The following is a 20031-nucleotide window of genomic DNA, read 5'->3' as shown; positions in this document are numbered from 1 at the left end:
CAGAAGAATATGCAATAGTGTAATCTTGCCAAATACAAGTGTCTCGGTTAAAAAATGATGGAAAGTGAAATTTGAGGGCCTATGATATACAGGGAGTTCAGAGTTGATCTATGTTCTTTAGAATTAAAGTTGGAGGTGCCTCTAGATTGGACCCCAGCTCCCTCAGTTATTCTGAGCGTGTTTTTGTGGTTGTGTGTGTGACTATTCTTAACTATGCCAACACACTCATAAAAAGCATGCCAGTTTCTTCACCAGCTTACCTCCCAAAACATCTCTCTGTGGTGCTCACAGCTTTCAACCCATGAACTCTGAAACCCTGTTTCTTTCACCTTCAACCTTCGCCTGGCTCTTCTCTTCCTACTTTGCTTCACTAAGCAGAGAGCTATAGGTCTTTCCACTCCATCTTACTGTCAATCCTCTGTTTGCCTGGCTAGCCAGAATGTGAAGTCTTATATATTATTTTCACTGTAAATAGAAACTCTGAATGAACTCTGCAGCTTCCCTGGTGCAATCCTGCTTAGTCAGATACGCAAGTCCTCAACTAACAGTTGAACCCTTCATTCAAACAGCTCAGATCAGTAATTGGCTTTACACTCCTATTGTGAGGTGGTGGCTCTCATTGCTTTCAAATAATTAGCCTAAAATAGATTTTAGTCATTTTCTGTATTTACCCTGAATATCTTGCATGCATATTTCTGTGACACTTCAGCCAGCCCTCCAGCATACCATAATCCAATTAAGCTGGCTCAAAACAATTGAAATTGATGTTGTCTCTAGTGCTAAGTATAGTATTAGGGAGAATTAGCTTATTTATTTATTTAAATCAGGAAAGAGATAAAGACCCTGTCACAGAGATTTGGGATCACTGAGGAAATATAACTTTCAACTTCCTAATTTTCCCCCCGCAGACACTGGATTTGGAAAAATGTGGCAAAGCAGGCCTTGATCAAAGCACAATATCTGCACTAAAATGCCCAAGTTTTGTCCAAAAATCTAGATTATAAAGTCAAAAAGAAGCTGCCAGTGGTGAAACAGATAAAAGAAAGTCCAGTACAAAGATCTACCCCCCCCACCGCCCCACAATCCAGCCCTCTGTGCAAATTCCCATTGATAAAAGGCAGACAGAGATCTGAGCTGGAAGTGCTAAAGAAACTTAAGTAATGTGGTATACTTAAAAGCCAGGTGGCTCTGCAATGTATACTGGCTGGTTCATATCTGAAGAGTTCTTAAAACAGACAGAAACAGACCTCTAAAGTATCAGTGAACTAACCCAATCCATTCGAGTAGGCACGTATTCATCCACTCAAAAAAGCAAACAAGGGAGACCACCAAGAACTGTCATCAAACATCAGTTTACATCAGGTTTGATGTAAAAAATAAGACCATTTAGAACTCAGAAACAGAACTCAGTCTCTCCAAAAGTTTAAAACAACTACTAGACTTCGGATGAGGAAAATATCATTCACCATGACAACTTTGTAATACAGATTTCAAAGCATGCTTCAGTGTTTGAAAGGCAAAAGGAAAGCGAAAACAGTGTTGTACAGGAGCACCAAGCCAAGTGCTCTGTGGACCATATCAGATTCTTCTCTATTTTTAAATGGAGGAATAAACACAACCAGAGCTGTGTGTGGTAGGGAAGAAGGGAAAGTACTGAGTAGGTGTGAGGAGTAAACACAAGAATTTATTATCTGTATGCAGGGACAAGAAAACGATGGGAAACAAAAAGCTTTCTGAGCTTCTGTGTTAGTAGGATGGTAGGGGCAAGAAAATCTCTAATTGTGGGAGGGAGGGAGGATTTACAGAGTTCAAGAATATTTTACAGCTATGTTGAATAAAGGAACTTTTTATTGAGAAAGCAAGCAAAAATGTACTCTGTAAGGACAGAGGCAGTTAAGTGTGTGGGCTGCTTATTTACAAAACTTTGATGCAGGTTGACAGAAGGACAAAATAAAATCCTACCCAGCACACAGAAAATTGGAGGTAGGGGAGGAGAGAGGGAGGGTTCGGTTTGAAAGTATTAATCGGGACTAAGATACGAAGGCAAATAGAGAAAACGGGACAAAGTGCAATTCAAAACGTATGATTTGCAGTGTGCTTAAGAGACAGATCCTGGTCTAAAAAATTTACATTTGTACATTCTTTAACCCAGTAACAAAGGACCCAACCTCAGCTTGGATCATCCAGCCATAGCTTGTGACAGTAGCTGGTGTTAGATCAGCAAGCACCTCTAGTACAAACACTGGCAAGGAGTAGTTTAATAAATCCGTTCATTTGTCATATTAGAAACATGCGTCAGTTAGTCAGGAGGGATGATGTGACTCAATGTTTGATGTTTTGGAGAGAGTGGCAATGTATTCTGGAACACAAATGTGGAGCCTCTCTCTAGAGTAACATAATGTTGGTTATAACAAGAAAGTCTACAATGCAAAACCTAACAAAGACTAAGAAACAATCTTAAAAAACTTGGAATCTTCTGTGTGATTGTAACTGCGCTGAGGGAAGGACAGGAATCAGCTCAGCTAAGTATTCTGAACTTGCCTTAACTATCCTCCACCTGACAAATACAGACGTCTCAACAGATCTCTTGCTCCAAGTACTTTTTCTGCCTCTCTTGCCTCTGGAGCAAAACTGGTTTTCACTTGCAGAACAAAGATTCTCCAGGTTCTTAGTTCATCTCTTCCTTTTCTATTCCCTCATCTCTTTCGGCTGTACTCAAAATATTTCATGAGTGTCTTGTCATTTTTAATGTTTATTCATATCTCCACAACTAGATTTGAGCTATGTTTCCAAAGACTGCTGAAGCTCCTAGCAGGGAAGTGGTGGAGCTGTAGTAATCCACAGATCTTGAAGATGACTGGAAATCTGCTCGGCTGGAAAATCAGCTTTGCACACCCTCAGTACACACCAGCAGGTGGAAGCAGTGAGAAACGCAAAACCAAAACAGGCTCTCAAGTTCAGCCCTAGGAATCATTTAACAGAAGTCTTTTGGGGATTACAAATAAGTCCTACAATTAGAATAACATATTGTCGTGTGAAAACGAAGCCTAGTTATTCATATAGCCCATAATATGACTACCAGACAAAGGAGTTACCCATCTATGTACAAAGGATGAATGAAGGAAGGCCATGAGCACAGATCTGTGTTAAGTGTCTTGCAATGAACCTGGGCTTCTGTAGACCATTACAAGCATTTCGAATGAGAAAGACTCAAAAGCATTTTCATGCTTGGGACTTTGATTAAAACGTAGAACAACTAGATTTAAAACCAGGAAAGCAGCTATAAAAAGAAAAGGGCAACAATCTCTAAAATATCTTAGCAACAATTTTAAAGTTTTGCGTTAAGTGCCATTACTTTATTCACTTCTCTTTCTAGTCTGCTTCTAGGAATGTAATTTTTTGTTACAATTGAGTAAATGTAAAATGACTGGCAATTTTTTTCCTTCAAATCAGACAACTAAGAAAAGAAGGAGCCATACCAATGCACATCTACCCATATACGTGCTCTCTAGTCTACAAACTGTCTGAGAACAGTCGTCCAATCACTTGTGCCTTAATAGCCGACCAAGAAAAAACATTAGAATAGCTTTGTCTTTTAACCTAAACTGAGTGCTAAAACATGCTTAATGAAGTTATTTATAATACACTTTCACTTCCCAGGATAAATTACCTCTCTTCGGGCCTGTGGACTACTGATAACAGTAGGAGTCATGACCAGCAGATTCTATTTCCATGCCTAAAACTCATCAGCTGTATAATGCTGAACACATCTCTCATCTGTGCATGTTTCAGCAGTTGCAAAACAGGAATAACTGCATATACCTCTGTATGTAACCTGATTGAAAAGGAAGTAGTGAAAATCAATTATCATTTGAAGTGTTTCAGTACCACGAGATGAAAGTGACTACAAAAGGAAAATACATAGAATTAATTTACTAACAGCTAATTAATACATTTACCTGGGTTGCCTCCCAGCCCCACTGCCTGTACTTGGGATCGTGGGTGAATCTCCACATATACCAGTAGGTCTCAATCACCTCTGGTCTTAGGATGTAATACTTCTCATTCTGCCGCACTGCCACCGCCTCTACGCCACCATCAAATTTGAATGCTTCTGGACCCAGCTTTAATGCTGCATAGGAAAGGAAAAAAAAAAACAAGAAAAAAATTATTCCTTACTAATCTTTGCAGGAAGGGTGGCTAGGAGACTGCTATAGCCCAAGCATGCGAGAAAATCAGAAATTACCTTGTCTTTAAGCAGTCTCATAAATATTTCCTATTGCTGAGACCTGTAATTTTTCTTATGAATAATTTATCCTGTTCTTGTGCGAAAACTACCTGTCTTTACAGGAGTGCAGTAATCCTCTTGAAAACTAATAAAATGCTAAGAATAGAAACACATTATAACATTCAATTATAGGATAAAATTAAAGAATTACAGTGACCAACAACAGTTTTTACAACGACAAAAAAGGGAGGGGGTCAAAGGTTTTGATGTCCTTTGATCCTACCCAGTGCAGCAGGAAAAGATATTAGACAAAACCAGGTACCATCACCTCAAATAACCTGCATCTTTATCCAAACTCTCTTGGTTTAGGGAAGTGCCATCAGGCCACGTTAACTGATGTGCTTTGTAATGTGAACCTCAAATAAAGAGTTTACAACCAGGGAATGAAAACTTAGCCACACCTGAAAATAAATCCCTGAACTAAGAGATTCACTATTTCAGCCCTTAAAGGATGCTGTAATGGCCCTGTCCCACTATCTCAAAGACTATTCACATAAAACCTGTAGAAAAACCTGTAGAAAAACTGTCTATAATATGCAGATGCAATTACATGTCTTTCTATTATACTGCTCCACATTATTACTTAAATTTGACATAAATAATGCACTATCTACAGCTGCACCCCACCCTTTTCTTTGGTAGAGACTTCTTAAGGTGCTGAACTCTGAAGCTGCACTCAAGCTTTAAAAATTACCAAAGTGATTAACCATGTAATTCCTATGAGCTAGAGGCTCAAATTAACCATGGTCTCATGAGTCTGAAAGGGAAACCTTAGAATACCATAATGAAAAGTATAAGCACTTCTCAGTGTGTGCTCCAGCAAAAAAAAAAAAAAAAAAAAAAATCTAAAAAAAGTTCCTTAAACTTTTTGTTTTGAGGGAGTATGGCTCTGGATGTGAACAGAAAAGCACACCACAGTGTGCTTCAGCCACACTCCATCAAGAAATGTTTATGATAGTTTTTCTCAAAATGAGCCATTTTACCTGTTTCAGTAAAAAAACCCTACAATTTTCACTGTAGAAATCAGTGAGATTAGATATAAAGTTCTACCTATCCAGATTTAAGAAGATAAGAATGGCCATACTGCACCAGAAGAAAGTTCATCTGGTCCAGTATCATGTCTCCAACAGTGGCCAAAATCAGGCAAGGATGAGGAAGAAGAAGAACAGGTCAGTTATATATGATACCTTTTCCAAGCTTCTTTACCAGTCTTCAGTTTTTTTTGAGCTCAAGACTGCTCCCAAACTATAGACCTTTTAATGTGGTCAGTAATTCTTAGTAGATATTTTTCCAAGTACTTATCTGGTGTTTCCTTAATCTTATGTACTCTTTATGTACTCAAAACAATCTCTGCTGATGAGTTCCACATCTCTACTATTTATCTCTATTATTTCTTCAGTGTAGAACCTGGGGTTTTTTGTTCTTTTTAGTTTTCAGCTTGGTTCCTACTAGACTCATTCAATAGCTCCTAGGTCTTCTCTTGGAGAAGACAGTGAATAACTGATTCCTATCACTCGCTCCAGTCCCCTGCTGATTTTTGTAGCCACCTAAACACTTCTGCCCTAAAGAATACTACCCAATTCAGTTGTTCCTTGAATGGAAACTGTTTCATACCTGTAATTTTCCTTCTAGCCTTTCTCTGCAACTCTTTCAGTTCTACGATATTCCTTGTAAAATGTGAATACAGCCTGAATACAGAACTAAACGTGTGGACAAGATTAATACGGTGACATAATGGCGTTTTCTATTTTGTTATTTCTCACTTTGTTTTTCCTAACTGCCACTGAGCTGACATTTTCATAACCTCAAGAGTAATTTCCTAAGTTGTAATGGTCAGTTAAGAGCTCATAATTTTATATGTGAGGTTAGAAATAATTTTTTCATAGGTGCCTCACTTTACATTTAACTACACTGCATTTAATTTGGTAATTTATTACGCAATTACTTAACCTCGTAAGGTTCTTGTGCAACTTTTCATCTTTCTTTCATCCTTGCTATCTTGAATAGCTTTTCAAAAAAAGTCTTTAGTATCAGCACACTTGCCTTACTGTTCCTGCCCTTTTCTTAATAATTTGTATGTGTGCATATATGTATAGATATATAACGTATATATATTTTATTTGTATATACACATACTAAACCAGAGTGTAGATATAATACACATTTGTAAACATATATACATAAATATATGTAAAAATGTAGCAGAGTACCCCTGGTTAACCACCATTTATCCACTGCAAGAGTTGATTCTTTGCCTGTACCCTATTTATTATACTACAACCATGTTTTTCTCCATGCAGGTACTTGCTGCTTCATATCCTTAAAAGGCCCTAGTAGAGAACTTTTGAAAAAAGCCTTTTGGAAATCAGGTAAACTCTGTCAGCTATATTAATGTTATCGACTGAAGAAGCTGGATTTTAGGCAGTTCTGGTGATGCATCACCTACAGGAACTGTGACACTATTTTTTGCTTTGTAGCCTGCTAGTGCATTAAATCTTCAATAATTTCTCAATCTACTTTTAATGTTAGTGGCACTCCCAGAAATTACACCACTCAGAGGATGGGTTATCACTGCAGATCATCACAATCCCATTGAATTTTTATCTGAAACCATGAAACCAAGGACGTAAAATTAATCACAGCACTCCTGTTAATAGCTGACTGAAGTAAAGAAGCTACTATGCACATAGCACCTTTTGGGGGAAACATTCTTCTAAGCAAAAAAACATCTAAGGCCGTTTTATAATGCTAGGTCACATTTTAATCCAGTTAATTTAGTACTAGTGGAGCTGACAGGCTATATTTCTACTCAGGGAGAGCAGATGAGAAACAATTTCATACCGCGGTTCAAAACTGCAAAGCTAAACCAGTACCACTTAAAAAGAGATTTTAACTGATTTGAAGTTGAATTAAATGAGAGCCGTATTTAGCACTGCTGAAAATAAGAACAAATCCTCAGACTTCCAGATAAATACCTATCTAATTTTAGAAATAATTTTGAAAATATTGTTTTTCTTGTGTGTTCCTTTAAGACCACAGTCAATCTAAGAAAAAATTTCCTGAAGGTAAGAAAGGATTCATGATTATAATAATAATTTCTAGGTTCTAATTCTCATAAAATTTGAGGAAGAGACTCTCCCAGATACTTTTTTTTGAGACTCACTGAACCATTCCATCAATGTACATTGTTATTTTATACTTCTCAAAAAAAAGTAATGATTATCATCTTTGCCCATTTAGCTGCTTACGGAGAGTCTTGGGATAGAAACAGCATCTGCTTATACCCTGAGAATGTCTCAGCTGAAATCTTAGTCATCCAGCTTATTCTGCATTGGAACTGTCACATGTATAAAACCAGCAAATGCTGTACCCAGATTCTGCAGACAGTTCTTGTTAGAAACTTTAAAGACATGCAGAAACCTTTATGCTTATATGATCTGTCTCCAGTCAGTCAATACTTTACACATTATTGGCTAATGGCTAGGAAAATTATGTCTAAGGAATAATATTTTACTAAAAATACCATGTGCTGTACATCAGCATATGTTGCCAATCTATATGAGCAATAGTGTGGCCAGCAGGACTAGAGGAGTGATCATTCCCCTGTACTCCACACTGGGGAGGCTGCACCTCAAATCCTGTGTTCAGTTTTGGGCCCCTCACTACAAGAAAGACATTGAGGCGCTGGAGAGAGTGCAGAGAAGGGCAACGAAGCTGGTGAGGGGCCTGGAGCACAAGTCTGATGAGGAGCAGCTGAGGGAACTGGGGCTGATTAGCCTGGAGAAAAGGAGGCTCAGGGGAGACCTTATCGCTCTCTGCAACTACCTGAAAGGAAGTTGTAGCACGGAGCATGTAGCATTGGTCTCTTCTCCCAAGTAGCAAGTGATAAGGTGAGAGAAAATGGCCGCAAGTTGTGCCAGAGGAGGTTTAGATTGGATAGTAAGAAACATTTCTTCACAGAAAGGGTTGTTGGGCATTGGAACAGGCTGCCCAGGGAAGTGGTTGAGGCACCATGCCTGGAGGTGTTTAAAAGATGTGTAAACATGGTGCCTGGGGACACAGTTTAGTGGTGGACTTGGCAGTGCTAGGTTAACAACTGGATTTGATCTTAAAGGTCTTTTCCAACCAAAACGATTCTATGATTCTATTCTATATAGATAACTTTGCTTGTTAAGCTAATGCCTACAATACCTATGAAAGCTAATTATTCAGATTGATTTGTTAGTGTTCTATTAATTCAATTTCATTGAAAATCTTTCTACATTACAGTTTATGGCTTTTGCATTTCCAGTTACTTTATGCCTTTACCATGTTTCTCAGTGGTACATGTTAAGTATGTAAACCAAAGAACTAATCCTCAATAACTGGAATACCTCAAGATATGCAGTCCACACCATAGTTTAAACACTGAGGAAACCTCACACCATGAGCACGAGGCTGTATTCTTTTAGCCTCATCAATGCCCACTGACAGCATTATGACTCCTGCTGTGCCACGGGCATACAGATCAGAGCACATCTTCTATCTTCGGTTCTCCCAATCTTCTCTCCAAACAGAGAGCACTCTAGACTACAGAAAAATCTTGAAATCTCCTGTCATAGGATGGGAGATTTAGGATGACTGCAGCAATAATCTATCTACAGGTTATGATACAGAAGAAAGCAGAGTAGGTAGGAAGCAGAGACATTCTTATAAGCAGACTACATATCCTAAACAGATTACATATCACAAAATCATTCTGGTTACAGTTAACGTTTTTGATTTCAACAGTCAATAAGCCATTTCAAGTCCTTGGTGTTTCCGAGAGATGCCACATGTATTCAAAATTTCCTGAAGAGAGGAAAAGCCGCAGGGTTTCATGTTGACAAGTTAAATGGATCCTGGAAACAGCTCTCTCTTGCTCAGAGGCAGATCAGAATCATGTCTTCACCATCTTCCTCCAATTGGTGAATTGGAAAGACATCCCACAGGGAGTGCTAGATTGATACCACACTTTCAACCAAGTTAAGAAATGTCCTAAGATCTTCAGCAAGCCCCTATGATGCACTTGTGACCATCCAAAAAACCTGCAAGGGATCACTGACACACACAGCAGGGGACAAAGGAATACCCAAAATGTCAGTGGAAAGCTCTCATTCCAACCATGCCAAAGATAAGGCAAATTAGTCAGTGTACAACATTACTGTGCAAATCTACAACAACATGGCAACTTTTGCTGCTTACATGCCAAAGTGATTGCTGTTGCCAAAACAGAAAGAAAGGACAGGCAGCAGAGGATATTTTTTCACTGGTAAAGAGGTGAAAAAGTAGGATGCTTTTGTATCTGCAGGGTGGTCCTCGGTCTTCCACAAACAATATGTGGCAAAACACACATCTTTTAATCATGAGTCTGGGGAACCGAGAAGAAGTATTTAAGTTGGGGAATGGATTACAGTATGTTTGGGAGCACTGTAACCCAGCGGGGCTTGTGTGGGATTCCTGCAATGCAATCTACTCCTCCCCTTGTCACAGCTGGGAGAGGAAGGTCTAACCGCCTGCTAGGGAAACGGCACCTAAACACCACGAAGACCAACTGCTGAGAGCACAAACTGGATGGCGACAGAATGCTTGATATCAAGGGGCAGACCAGAAAGCAGACAAAGATTCATAATAACCTAAAACCCTAAGGGTCTTAGAATCCATCAATAGAAGCAAAAGCATCCAAGGGACACAAAGGTAGCCTTAGAAATTATTAGAGTCTGGGCAATCATAATTCAACAGGTGACTCTGCACATCAGTTGTGATAACCGCGGCCCCAAAGGCAGGTAAATGAAGCAGAGAGGCAAACGGACAAGAACAACTGAAAGGGCTATATTAGCTTGGCAAAATAAAGTCTTGTTTCATGAAAGCAGGCTGAAGTCAACCACAAATGCTCAGCCTTACAGAGGGTGATTGAGTTTGTCAGAAGACACGGGGTAATATATGAGAGGGAAAAGTGACTCAAGAGGATACTATCACCTTAAAAAAAAAACTAGTACATCAAAAACCTCCAGCCACAAATGTCATAGCAGAAAATCACCTGAATTCTAAATAGACATGTGGACTGTCATTGCAAGACAAGAGCATTTTACTTATCACACTGGTGATCTGCCCAGATCTAAGTTACTCCAGTGAAATCTATCTGAAATAACAACTACTCATAAATCCTAGACCCTGAATCATCTGTCATGTCACCATGGATCTCTTATTTGTTTATTTATGCAAGCCATGGAAAGCACAATTCCATTATTTATACCATAACATTACTATAAAGACAGATAGTAGCATATATAGAATTTAGTTTGCTTGCTGCTTTGTGTATATATTTTTTTTAAAATTCCCGCCCCCCCCTTTTTTTAAAACAGGCTTTCATACTTGCAACATATGCAAAAGGTTACTGACAGTTGGCAATACAATGGTCTTCTTTTCCAGAAGTGTGTTTGTTATGTGAAATTCTGTTTTGAGTTTGCTGACACTAGACCTTGAAACAGAAGGTTTTTTTTCCTCAGTCTCAGTCCTTACGGAAATTTAGGTTGCTTCATAAAGTAGTATTTTTACACAAATATATTATAAAACCATACATATACTGCAGTTCATTATGAGCAGCCCTGGGAAGACACAGAAAAGGACAGCTGTGGTTGGTTTAGCTGAAGAAACAAGCTCTCTATGCTCAGCACCTTGCTGTCTCCTCTACGGATACCAAATGGGACAAGAGTCTCCCAGCTCTACAGGAGAAAGAGATCAGGCTCTCCTCTTTGCTGAATGAAACATAAACCTATTAGCTGAATCAGGACGACCCTCTGCCCTCTGAAAGAGAATCGTCTTCTGCAACCAGCTAGTCCCCTCATTAAAGTATACAATTATGTCTTGAATATTGCTGTTAAAGCATAATTAAGAAGTTGACACTGCCTGTTACAGATCTTTATTTTCTCTGAAAAGTCAGTTCAGGCAAAATAAGACAAACAAAAAAATCCACATTACTTAGACTGCAAGCCTGAACAAAAGAAATCTAGGACATTGCGAATTTATAGCTGTCTGCACAAATATCAGTCTGCCTCCATGTGTGTGTTGTTATATAGTCATTAAATACATAACCAAAACTTTTATCCCCCCGCCTTTTGACTTATTTAGGGTACAGAATAAATATGTGAAGGAATAAAATTAGGACTGCTGCACAAACAACTAAATTTAGTATTGCTTATTTTTAAGTGTCAAGCATTTAAATATTTAATTTCAGTGTTCAGTTTTTCAGAATGCAACAATAGTTATTATGTCCTTAATCAGCCTTTTTTTAAATGCTGTTGCTACCCAGGTAAAATATTGCTCATGATCATCAAATCGAATTCTTTACAAATACAGGCAACTATACAATGACACTATGTAATCCTGTGAAAAAATACATGAATTCTCATCCTAAAACTGCTTTTGAGTTTTAGTTATCATTACTTCTACCAGGAAGTTATTTTAGAAGATCACTTCTCTGATGTCTACACAAAGCCATTTCTAATTTCCAAACTAAATTTATTCCTGATGAGCTTACCAATCTTGCTCTGGGTACAACTGTGTAATTTATATCTTAAAATAACTCTTTCTTTTCAGTATTTACCCCTTGAGATGACAACAAATTTATTCTCTTCTTTGGCATTATTTTTCTAGTCTGAAAAGGCCTATCTCTCTTACTTTCCCACTGTAAGATAAAAGCTCTCTTGCTCTAATCGTTCCGTTGGTCCTTCTCCGCATTTATTCTGCTTGAAATTCAGATTTGTACAGTGTATTCTGGATGACAAATTACACATGTCTAAGGCAGCGTTAATATTCTGTAATCTCTGCTGAAAATTCTTCATCCGATACAGACTAGGACTGCACTGGCATTTTTAAAATCTCCATTTAGAAGAAAGAGCTTTTTTTCTGGTGAACTTTTTATTTGTGACAGTCTAGTCCTCAAGATCTTTCTGTTTACTATTCTGAGACTCTTTTGTTTTAACTGTGTCTTATGACTTTACAGCCACTCTAAGTATAATCGGCACACTCCGACTTTATGCGTCGACGTCATTATTAAAGGTGTAAAAGAGACCTGGGTCCAAGAGTCTGAACTTGAGAAAGATCCAGCCCAACACTGAAGTCTGATATGGCCTCTTCATTAGTCAGGCATTTGGCCATCTCACAGTTTGCGTACTAATCTTCATCCTCTCTAGTTTAATTGTCCTTACACAGAACGTACTAAAACCAGTAAAAGGTGTGTTTACAAATTTTTCACTGTAAGAACAGTATATATGAAATGAAAAACTGCCCTATGTATCTGGGAGAACAAATGTTCACACGCACTCCTTCCTCCCTGCACCCATATAACCTATCTTAGTTGCCTGATCCAAAACCAGGGATAAATGTGCAGGAAGCAACCATAAAAAGTCTTGTTTTACATCTACTCACCATGATGTAAATCAGAAGTAAATACATGGATGTTAAAAAATATATACTGGTATAAAACCAGTACATTAGATAAGGTATAGGTACATAACAAATTTAAAAAACAATTACAACAAATTCTGTATTTCAACTACTGAAATAATTAGATTAGCAATGTATCTTACTTGTCCTGTCATATGACTCATGACATGTATGTGCAATTTCAGCTCCAAGCTGCAAATAATGTCCAGCTTTATCATCTCTGGAACCGTCCGCTCCAAGGGCAAACATTCCTCCTGCAAAACAGGTCAAGTGGCCCATCTTTCTTTCAAGGTGCCCATTCTTCCACTCCCCGATGAAGGTCAGTCCTCCATTGGACTTTCTGATGAGATGTTTTTCTATGGCCTACAAGAAGATTAAGAGAGCTTTCAAATACTGTTTTGCATCCAAGTTTTACATGCTAACTCTTCTTAAAAAGAATAAAATACCATTTTCAAAACAATTTTCTTCTGCAAAATTCACTTCTGATCACTACAGGAATAAACAGCTGTAATACTATGATTTCACAGTGCATACAAAAAATATCCTAACTGTTAAATGATGCTAATGAGATCAATCATAGGAAAACTACAACATAGATAACATTACACTTTTAGCTGATAATTCAAAACATATTTTACAGCTCAAACAATGTTTGCCTACCTATTAACTCTGAGAAGTACCTACTTGTTCTGTTCTACAGCCTGTGTGTATTCAGAAAATACATCCACATTGGGTACTTTTGGTCAGCAATGTATGTAAAGGCAGCACCTGCATTCCCAGACAACCTTTAATAGAAAGTGACAGGAAAGCTCCAGCCACCTTCCAGCTGCTTCTCCACAGCAGCTTCCTGATTTGATTGCACATGGTCAAAGGACGGGTGAGGGCTAGAGCAGCTGTTTGCTGTTTTATAGGTGAGGTAACTGCTGCTTTTTCTTTTGATTCTTGTACCAATGTGTGTTGTTGCTTGTAATTCATAACTGGTATTCTTCTGGTAGTAGAAAGGAAAATAGCTGACCCAACTTTCCAAAGTTTGCAAACTACACAGAACAATACATTTACTTAAGCCTTTTTCAAAGACGTTCACAATCCCTACCAACCTACTGCAGCACTGTCTTTAGCATTAGACAGTTTTTCTAGAACCTAGAATCCTGTTCCAGTTTGAGTCCTATAATCATAAAACAAATTATCATCTTTACCATGGAAACATTATTCCTATTTTCTTTCCAGAAAGCTATTTTGTACTTCCACACATAACCACCTGATGGGTTCACAATTTCCTTCAATGTGCATGCCCTGGTCAGAGTACTCCGAGGCTGATTAGAGCTGAAGGATTAAAGTGCCATTAAAAAGGCATTTACTACTCTCCTTGCCATACACAAGATCTATTACAGAAGTGAATTGCTACCCCTTTCCATTACTTTTCTGGTACCTACAACAAATTACACCCTAAATGCCCACAACTGCATTTTGCACTAACACTAAATATAGGGAGAACACACAGGCAGAGGATCCTGCATAAAACTAAAGCAGTTATCTTGGATGAAGAGCTCATGCCTGCTGCATGCAGTTGTCACACTTTGCTATCTACATGCAAACTATGCAGCTCACTACAATATGGATTGAAACAAGAAATGCATGGATTAACCAGCTTGCAAATCGTGGTTAAGGTTTAAAAGTGGACAGTGAAATAGCTTTTCCCACTGTCTTTTTTTTTTTCCAACAAAATGGACAAATGAACAGGTTCAAGCACTTCTGTGACTGTAGTAGATATTTCAAATTAACTTTTTTTTTAAGTTGATACTTAAGTGATACAGGACTGCTAAAGTAGTCCTCTATCCAGGTACTGAATAACATCTGACAGCCTTCCAATAAAACACTTTTCTAAAAACAAAATTCTTGAAATGACAATTAGAAAATGCAGAATTTGTAGGATTAGAAGGCTCATTTGGGGAAGATGATAATATAAACAGTAATCTGAAATAGTTATGTTTCTGTATATCTCTGTGTTTCTGTATGGTTTTCTGAATATGTTCTTAAGATGCTGCAGTTCTTGCAGCAATTTTTCTGAATGGATGCGAATCTACATCTCAGCCATGCAAGCCAGTGAAGATTTGGCAGTCCCGTACGGACAAGGTGAATGTACTGGCTAAAAGCCAGTGCAGTGGATTACAGGGAGAAAACTGCATTATCATCAGTAGGGCCCTGCTCCTTACTTGCACTGTGGGGACTGACCCAGCATTTGGATGGTGACATTTCTCCACTGTCCTCTGTTGAGCCTGTGCATTCTGAAGGTAATGAAAGAGAAGTGCTGGTCCTGCATTCCTATTGGGTTAATTTCTTCACTAATACCACTGACAGATCTTAAGTTTGTGCTTATGGCAGAATCCAGCAAGAATGCAGAAATAACTGTCAGAGCAGAAACTAATAAGTTTCTGACAGCTGCCAGAGTGGTTGTCCAGCAATCATGCAAATTGGCATTGAGGACTGGTATGATACCATGGCTTCTTCAGCTGGAGAGCCTGACGTGGTTAACTGTACAAGCCTCATTTGGTCCAAAAGGACTGGTACAGGAAAGGTTGGATCTGCTGAAAATTCTAGCACTTAATACAATACTAAGATTTGTAGCATTAGCTCTGTTGATTCCATTATCTTACACTGTGACAAAACTGACATTACAATGATGACAGTATTTTTTTGGTCATATGGTCCATAAAAGTTGGGGAGTTGGGAAAGCCACTTTTACTAAGAGGAGCAAGAAAGCTTAAAAGCATTTGGTTTATTTATTTCTTGGAGGAAAACTTTTTTTTCCAAATGTTGTCTGGAATTCTCTTTTGAATTGTATCTTTTTATAACTACATAACTATTGAGGAGCAGATGGCTGCTGCAGCATTTCCAGGGGGGCAAAAATCGCTGTGGTTGACACCACGAGAGGCAGCAAAAACCGAATGTATATACTTCTCCACTTCTTTACTCTAGGTTTGCTTTCAGAGTTTGAAGAACATCCTCTAGATGCAATGTGCCACTCTTCTGAATGGAGAATCCATCTTCTGAATTCAAATATCCCTGTCTTGTATAAGGGGTAGCTTTGAAATCTGAAAATCAAGTTCTGTCAGCAACTTAATAATTTAGTTCCATTTTAAGAACTGAAAGGAAGCATCCCCAAAAAGAAATGCAACCCTCTCAAAGTACCTTATCAACAACCCACTGCTTGACAACTGTTTAAAAAATGGCAATTAATATTTACAGTAATTAACAAGGAACACCTGGGCATTGCTGGGAGCACTGCCTAGCAGACAAGAAAAGGTTGAGCAGGTTGAGACAGATGTGACATTTGTATCCTGGGCTGGAGGCTTGGGGCCACAGTGCACTCCCACAGGTGCTGTAAAGCAGTGACATCCAGCTGGACCATAAGGACTATGCATGCACTAGAGCAGACATATATACTTTAGCTTCCAATGGAAATACTTAGTTTACATCAACTAAGAGATTAACTGAGGGAAGAAGCTTTCTTAGTCGGCGAAATGCCCAAAACAATAGACTAAGATGTGAGAACACAATGTTCTCTATCTGACCTTCATGCTTTCTGTGATTTTTATGACTAAAAAATATAGCATTTTCTGAGCTGTCTTGCAGCAGTATTTGCTATATTATGATAATTAAACATGCCGCTGAATCCTTCTTTTAGCTATCTAATGCTGTGCAATAAGAAAGAGCAAGGATCAAATTTGTAAGCCTGATAGATTAGACTAAAGGCAACAGATCAAAGGAAGCCTCCCTATCGTCTGGCTGATGCAAGAAGGAGAAAAGACACTTCAATCCAGACTAGCTGGGAGGTCCACATGATGCTTTTGAAAGCAAAGTTAAGAGGCTCACCCTCAGTACTCATAATCACAAAAATTCTCTAGAAGTTTCATAATTTCAGCTCTTATCACAGCTGTGAATCTACATACTGGGACATCAAAATTAAGTGTCCTCTAGAGTGGAAGACTGCACTAATGTTACATAGTATGTAGAGGTCACACATACAGAATATGTTTGTACTCTTGTCATGAAGTATGTGGTAAACTCTATAAGGTTTCATATTCCATGGACTGGAAATCATGACATCTGGAGAACAGAAGCTTTCATCTTTTGTCCTCTTAATACCTCCAAAGAATGGGATATCACTGCCCCCTGTAAGACTTGAGAGTTAGGGTATGGGTGCCTATCTTCCACTCTCCCTCCCTGTAGCAAGCTAAGGAGTGAAGTGTGACTGCACAGATACCTTCTTTTAGACTGGTGGGTGCTGAGAACATTTCCAACTCCGTGCTATGAGTGGGAAGAATGTATTTTAAATCTTGCCCCTTCTGCTTGCATAAATGACACAAAGAGGTTTTGCTCCAAGTTTTGAAACAAGGAGTAAGAAGCATCAGCTGTGGAGGAAGACCTATGTAATAGGCAACAGAAGAATGGTAAGGGACTGGGCTCTTACAAAGATTTTGAGATTTTAAATAAAAATGTAAACCAAATCCTACTCATTGACTCCTTGCCTGTGTCCTTCAATGTCAAGTAGGGCCTGGGATAAACACAAACCCAGAACAAGAAGGATGTTCCACAACACATAAATCAATATGGTTCCCGCAGATTCAAATGTACACAGGTGGGTTTAGCTGAGAGAAAGCTGAAGAGGAAACCATTTGATGCAATGCAGGTCATATCACACACAAAATCAGAGCAGCTCAGCTATTTTTCCCTCCTGTCCACAGTGTGGTTTCATCTGGTCTCAAATTTGCTTTGCTGTGTCTTCACTCAGAGACAGAGATTTGCCCACACAAAATGTTTATAAGACTGGGCTTACAGTGAAGAGAATGAAAAGGGAAGTTGTTTTCCTCTAATTTTAAAGTGCTCACAGTTTAGGAATCAGAATAAAATATTTGAGCAGTTACCACAATGGATGTTAAACATCAACTGCTAAACATTTTTAAACCCACAGGACCCAATCAACTGTATTTTAGACTACTGAAAGTACTCAACTAAAGTTTTGAACTAATGTTGTCTTTAACAAATCCTGGAAAACTAAGGAAGTTCAAAAGAACTGGGAAACAGCTAATGCTTTAGTAGTATTTTAAAAGGTTAATAGAACAGTCACATTAAATTAATAATGTAGTTTCAAAAATAAATGTTTGATTGACAAGTGTGTGCAGATATTAGGAACTTCAGGAATTTCCTTAGTATTGTACAGAATACTAGTCCTACACAAATTCAAGGCAGCACATATGAAGTGGATTAAAAGTTGGCTTGTTAGACCAGTTCAAATTAAAACAAAAAATCTGAAAAATCCTTATCCCATGAAGATTCTGCAAAGATACTTTCATTCAATGCTAGGCAGCATTTCTACCAATAATCTGCAAGAAACAAATGCTAAAAAAAAAAAAAAAAAAAAAAGGAGATAAAGGAGATGACACAAAAATTGATGGAGCTATAGATAGTGATAAAGGAAAAGTCAGTTCTGTAAAATCATCTAGAACAGCTGACAAATGGGTTTTATCTGAAAAAATGTGTTTTAATAGAGATAACCGTAAGGTCACACATTGAGGAATCGCGAATGTAAATCACAGTAGTAGGAAAGCAGTAAATCAAAAGCACTATAACCAACTTCAGAGTAAAACCAACTGGAAGGTGGATGAGAGTGCGAGGCAAAGGTTAAGAGTGTGAACACAGCTCTTTGGCTGGATGAAAAGGAGAACACTGAGAAGACAACAGGCTATGACTTATTAGAATTACCATTACATTCTTGTCTCCATACTGATGACACTGGAAAGTACTTAGAAAAAAGCTTAAGAAGGAATTCAAAGTCTGTTTTATACTGTGACACTAAAAAAAAAAAAAAAAATCATGCTTTTCTCCTTCAGGAGAGAAGGCCTATTGTACTACCTATGCCTTTGCTAGTAGCCAGCAGATAATCCTTTAAAACAATGAAGAGAAGGAAAAAGTTCAAGCAGCTGAAAGCCAAATGTAATCAAATTCAGGTTGGGAATAAGACACATTACAGCTTCAAAGCAACTCTGGATTAGAACTTTCATTATATACCTTTTAAAATGTGATTTTTGACAACTCCAAGAACAGGCATTTTGCTTTAGGAGACTGCACTAAAACTAAGCTTTAAAAGCTTGTGTTGAAACAAACACAGCATGCACAGAGCATGGAACAAGTCAGGCACCAAGCACACATCTGCACTTGGGCAAGACTACACAGTCCCTGCTGCTCTTGGTACCTTGGCTAATACTATAATAACTTGGTGGCTCTCCACATCTCAACTGTAGCACAGGCGTGTTGGCACAAGCAAACCTGAAGAAGGAAGACGTCTGTGTATGGGGATACTAAGAAAGTAAGAGCTGGGCAGGATAAACCTTGGAGCCACCACAAAAATATCCCCAACCCACACCCCACTGAAACTCCCTGCAGAATTGCTCTGCTTGGACAAGCACTAACTCCACCTGTGAGATATCATAAAAGAACTATAGAGCAAGGAATAGGTATGAACTACATATTACGAGACAAATATGGAATATAACATCTAAATGTTTTCAGGAATAATTTAAAGACTAAAACAATTCAGGACTTCAATTCCTAGTATGATTCTGAACATTGGATAAAAATGACTCAGTTGTTCTGCACACATCGTAGAGTTGTTAGATCTCTTTCTAATAAACTATAGCTTAGGCTTTCACATGATACCATTTTAGATAAGCTGATTATTTTTAGCACAATAATCTGCATCAGATGTATTCTACAATAATACTTTTTAAACTACTCACAGTGAAAGCGAGTATTATTCATCACCTGATTTCTTACAACTTACATAATCAAAACAAGTCCTCTGCTTTGTTTTGGTTTGTTTGGCTTTTTATTTTTATATTATGAAAGGTGTTTTTTAAGGTCCACTGTGTTGGAAAACTCAATGAATTATAATCACCTCAATTGCATCGTCGTACATTTTCCTTGCCTCTGTGTCCGTCTTGTCTGACATAAGCCAAGCTTTCAATAAATATTCATAAAAACTGTCTCCCAGCCCGCCCACGGATGTGTGATCTGTAGGAGGGAAAGAAGAAAAAAACAAAACAAAACAAAACATAGTTGAAGTTGTTACATAATAGCACCTTAAATTTATTCAAAATATAAACTTAGGTTTTTAAGGTCTACCTTTGTAGAATTATCAATATTTTAAGCCCGTTTAGCAGGACAAACCTGCAATGTATCCCAATCTCCTCCAAACTTAACTTTATAAGTGTGGAACC

At 38.2% G+C, this 20031-nt stretch overlaps 1 protein-coding gene across 1 annotated transcript in view; it reads right to left on the bottom strand.

Moving 5' to 3' along the window:
- The window catches only part of MAN1A2 (mannosidase alpha class 1A member 2), a 145575-nt gene that overhangs the window by 9087 nt on the left and 116457 nt on the right, over positions 1-20031 (bottom strand). The window contains exons 9-11 of the mRNA XM_080347010.1: positions 19710-19825; positions 12898-13117; positions 3960-4132 (exon numbers count right to left, since the gene is read on the bottom strand). Of these exons, the coding sequence (XP_080203136.1) occupies positions 3960-4132; positions 12898-13117; positions 19710-19825 (509 nt within the window). The remainder of the gene's footprint in view (positions 1-3959; positions 4133-12897; positions 13118-19709; positions 19826-20031) is intronic.

The sequence above is a fragment of the Nesoenas mayeri genome, assembly GCF_963082525.1.
Source record: "Nesoenas mayeri genome assembly, chromosome: 1".
Lineage (NCBI taxonomy): Eukaryota > Metazoa > Chordata > Aves > Columbiformes > Columbidae > Nesoenas > Nesoenas mayeri.
Note: the sequence above shows the minus strand (reverse complement) of the source record. Positions and strands in the feature narration are given on the sequence as shown.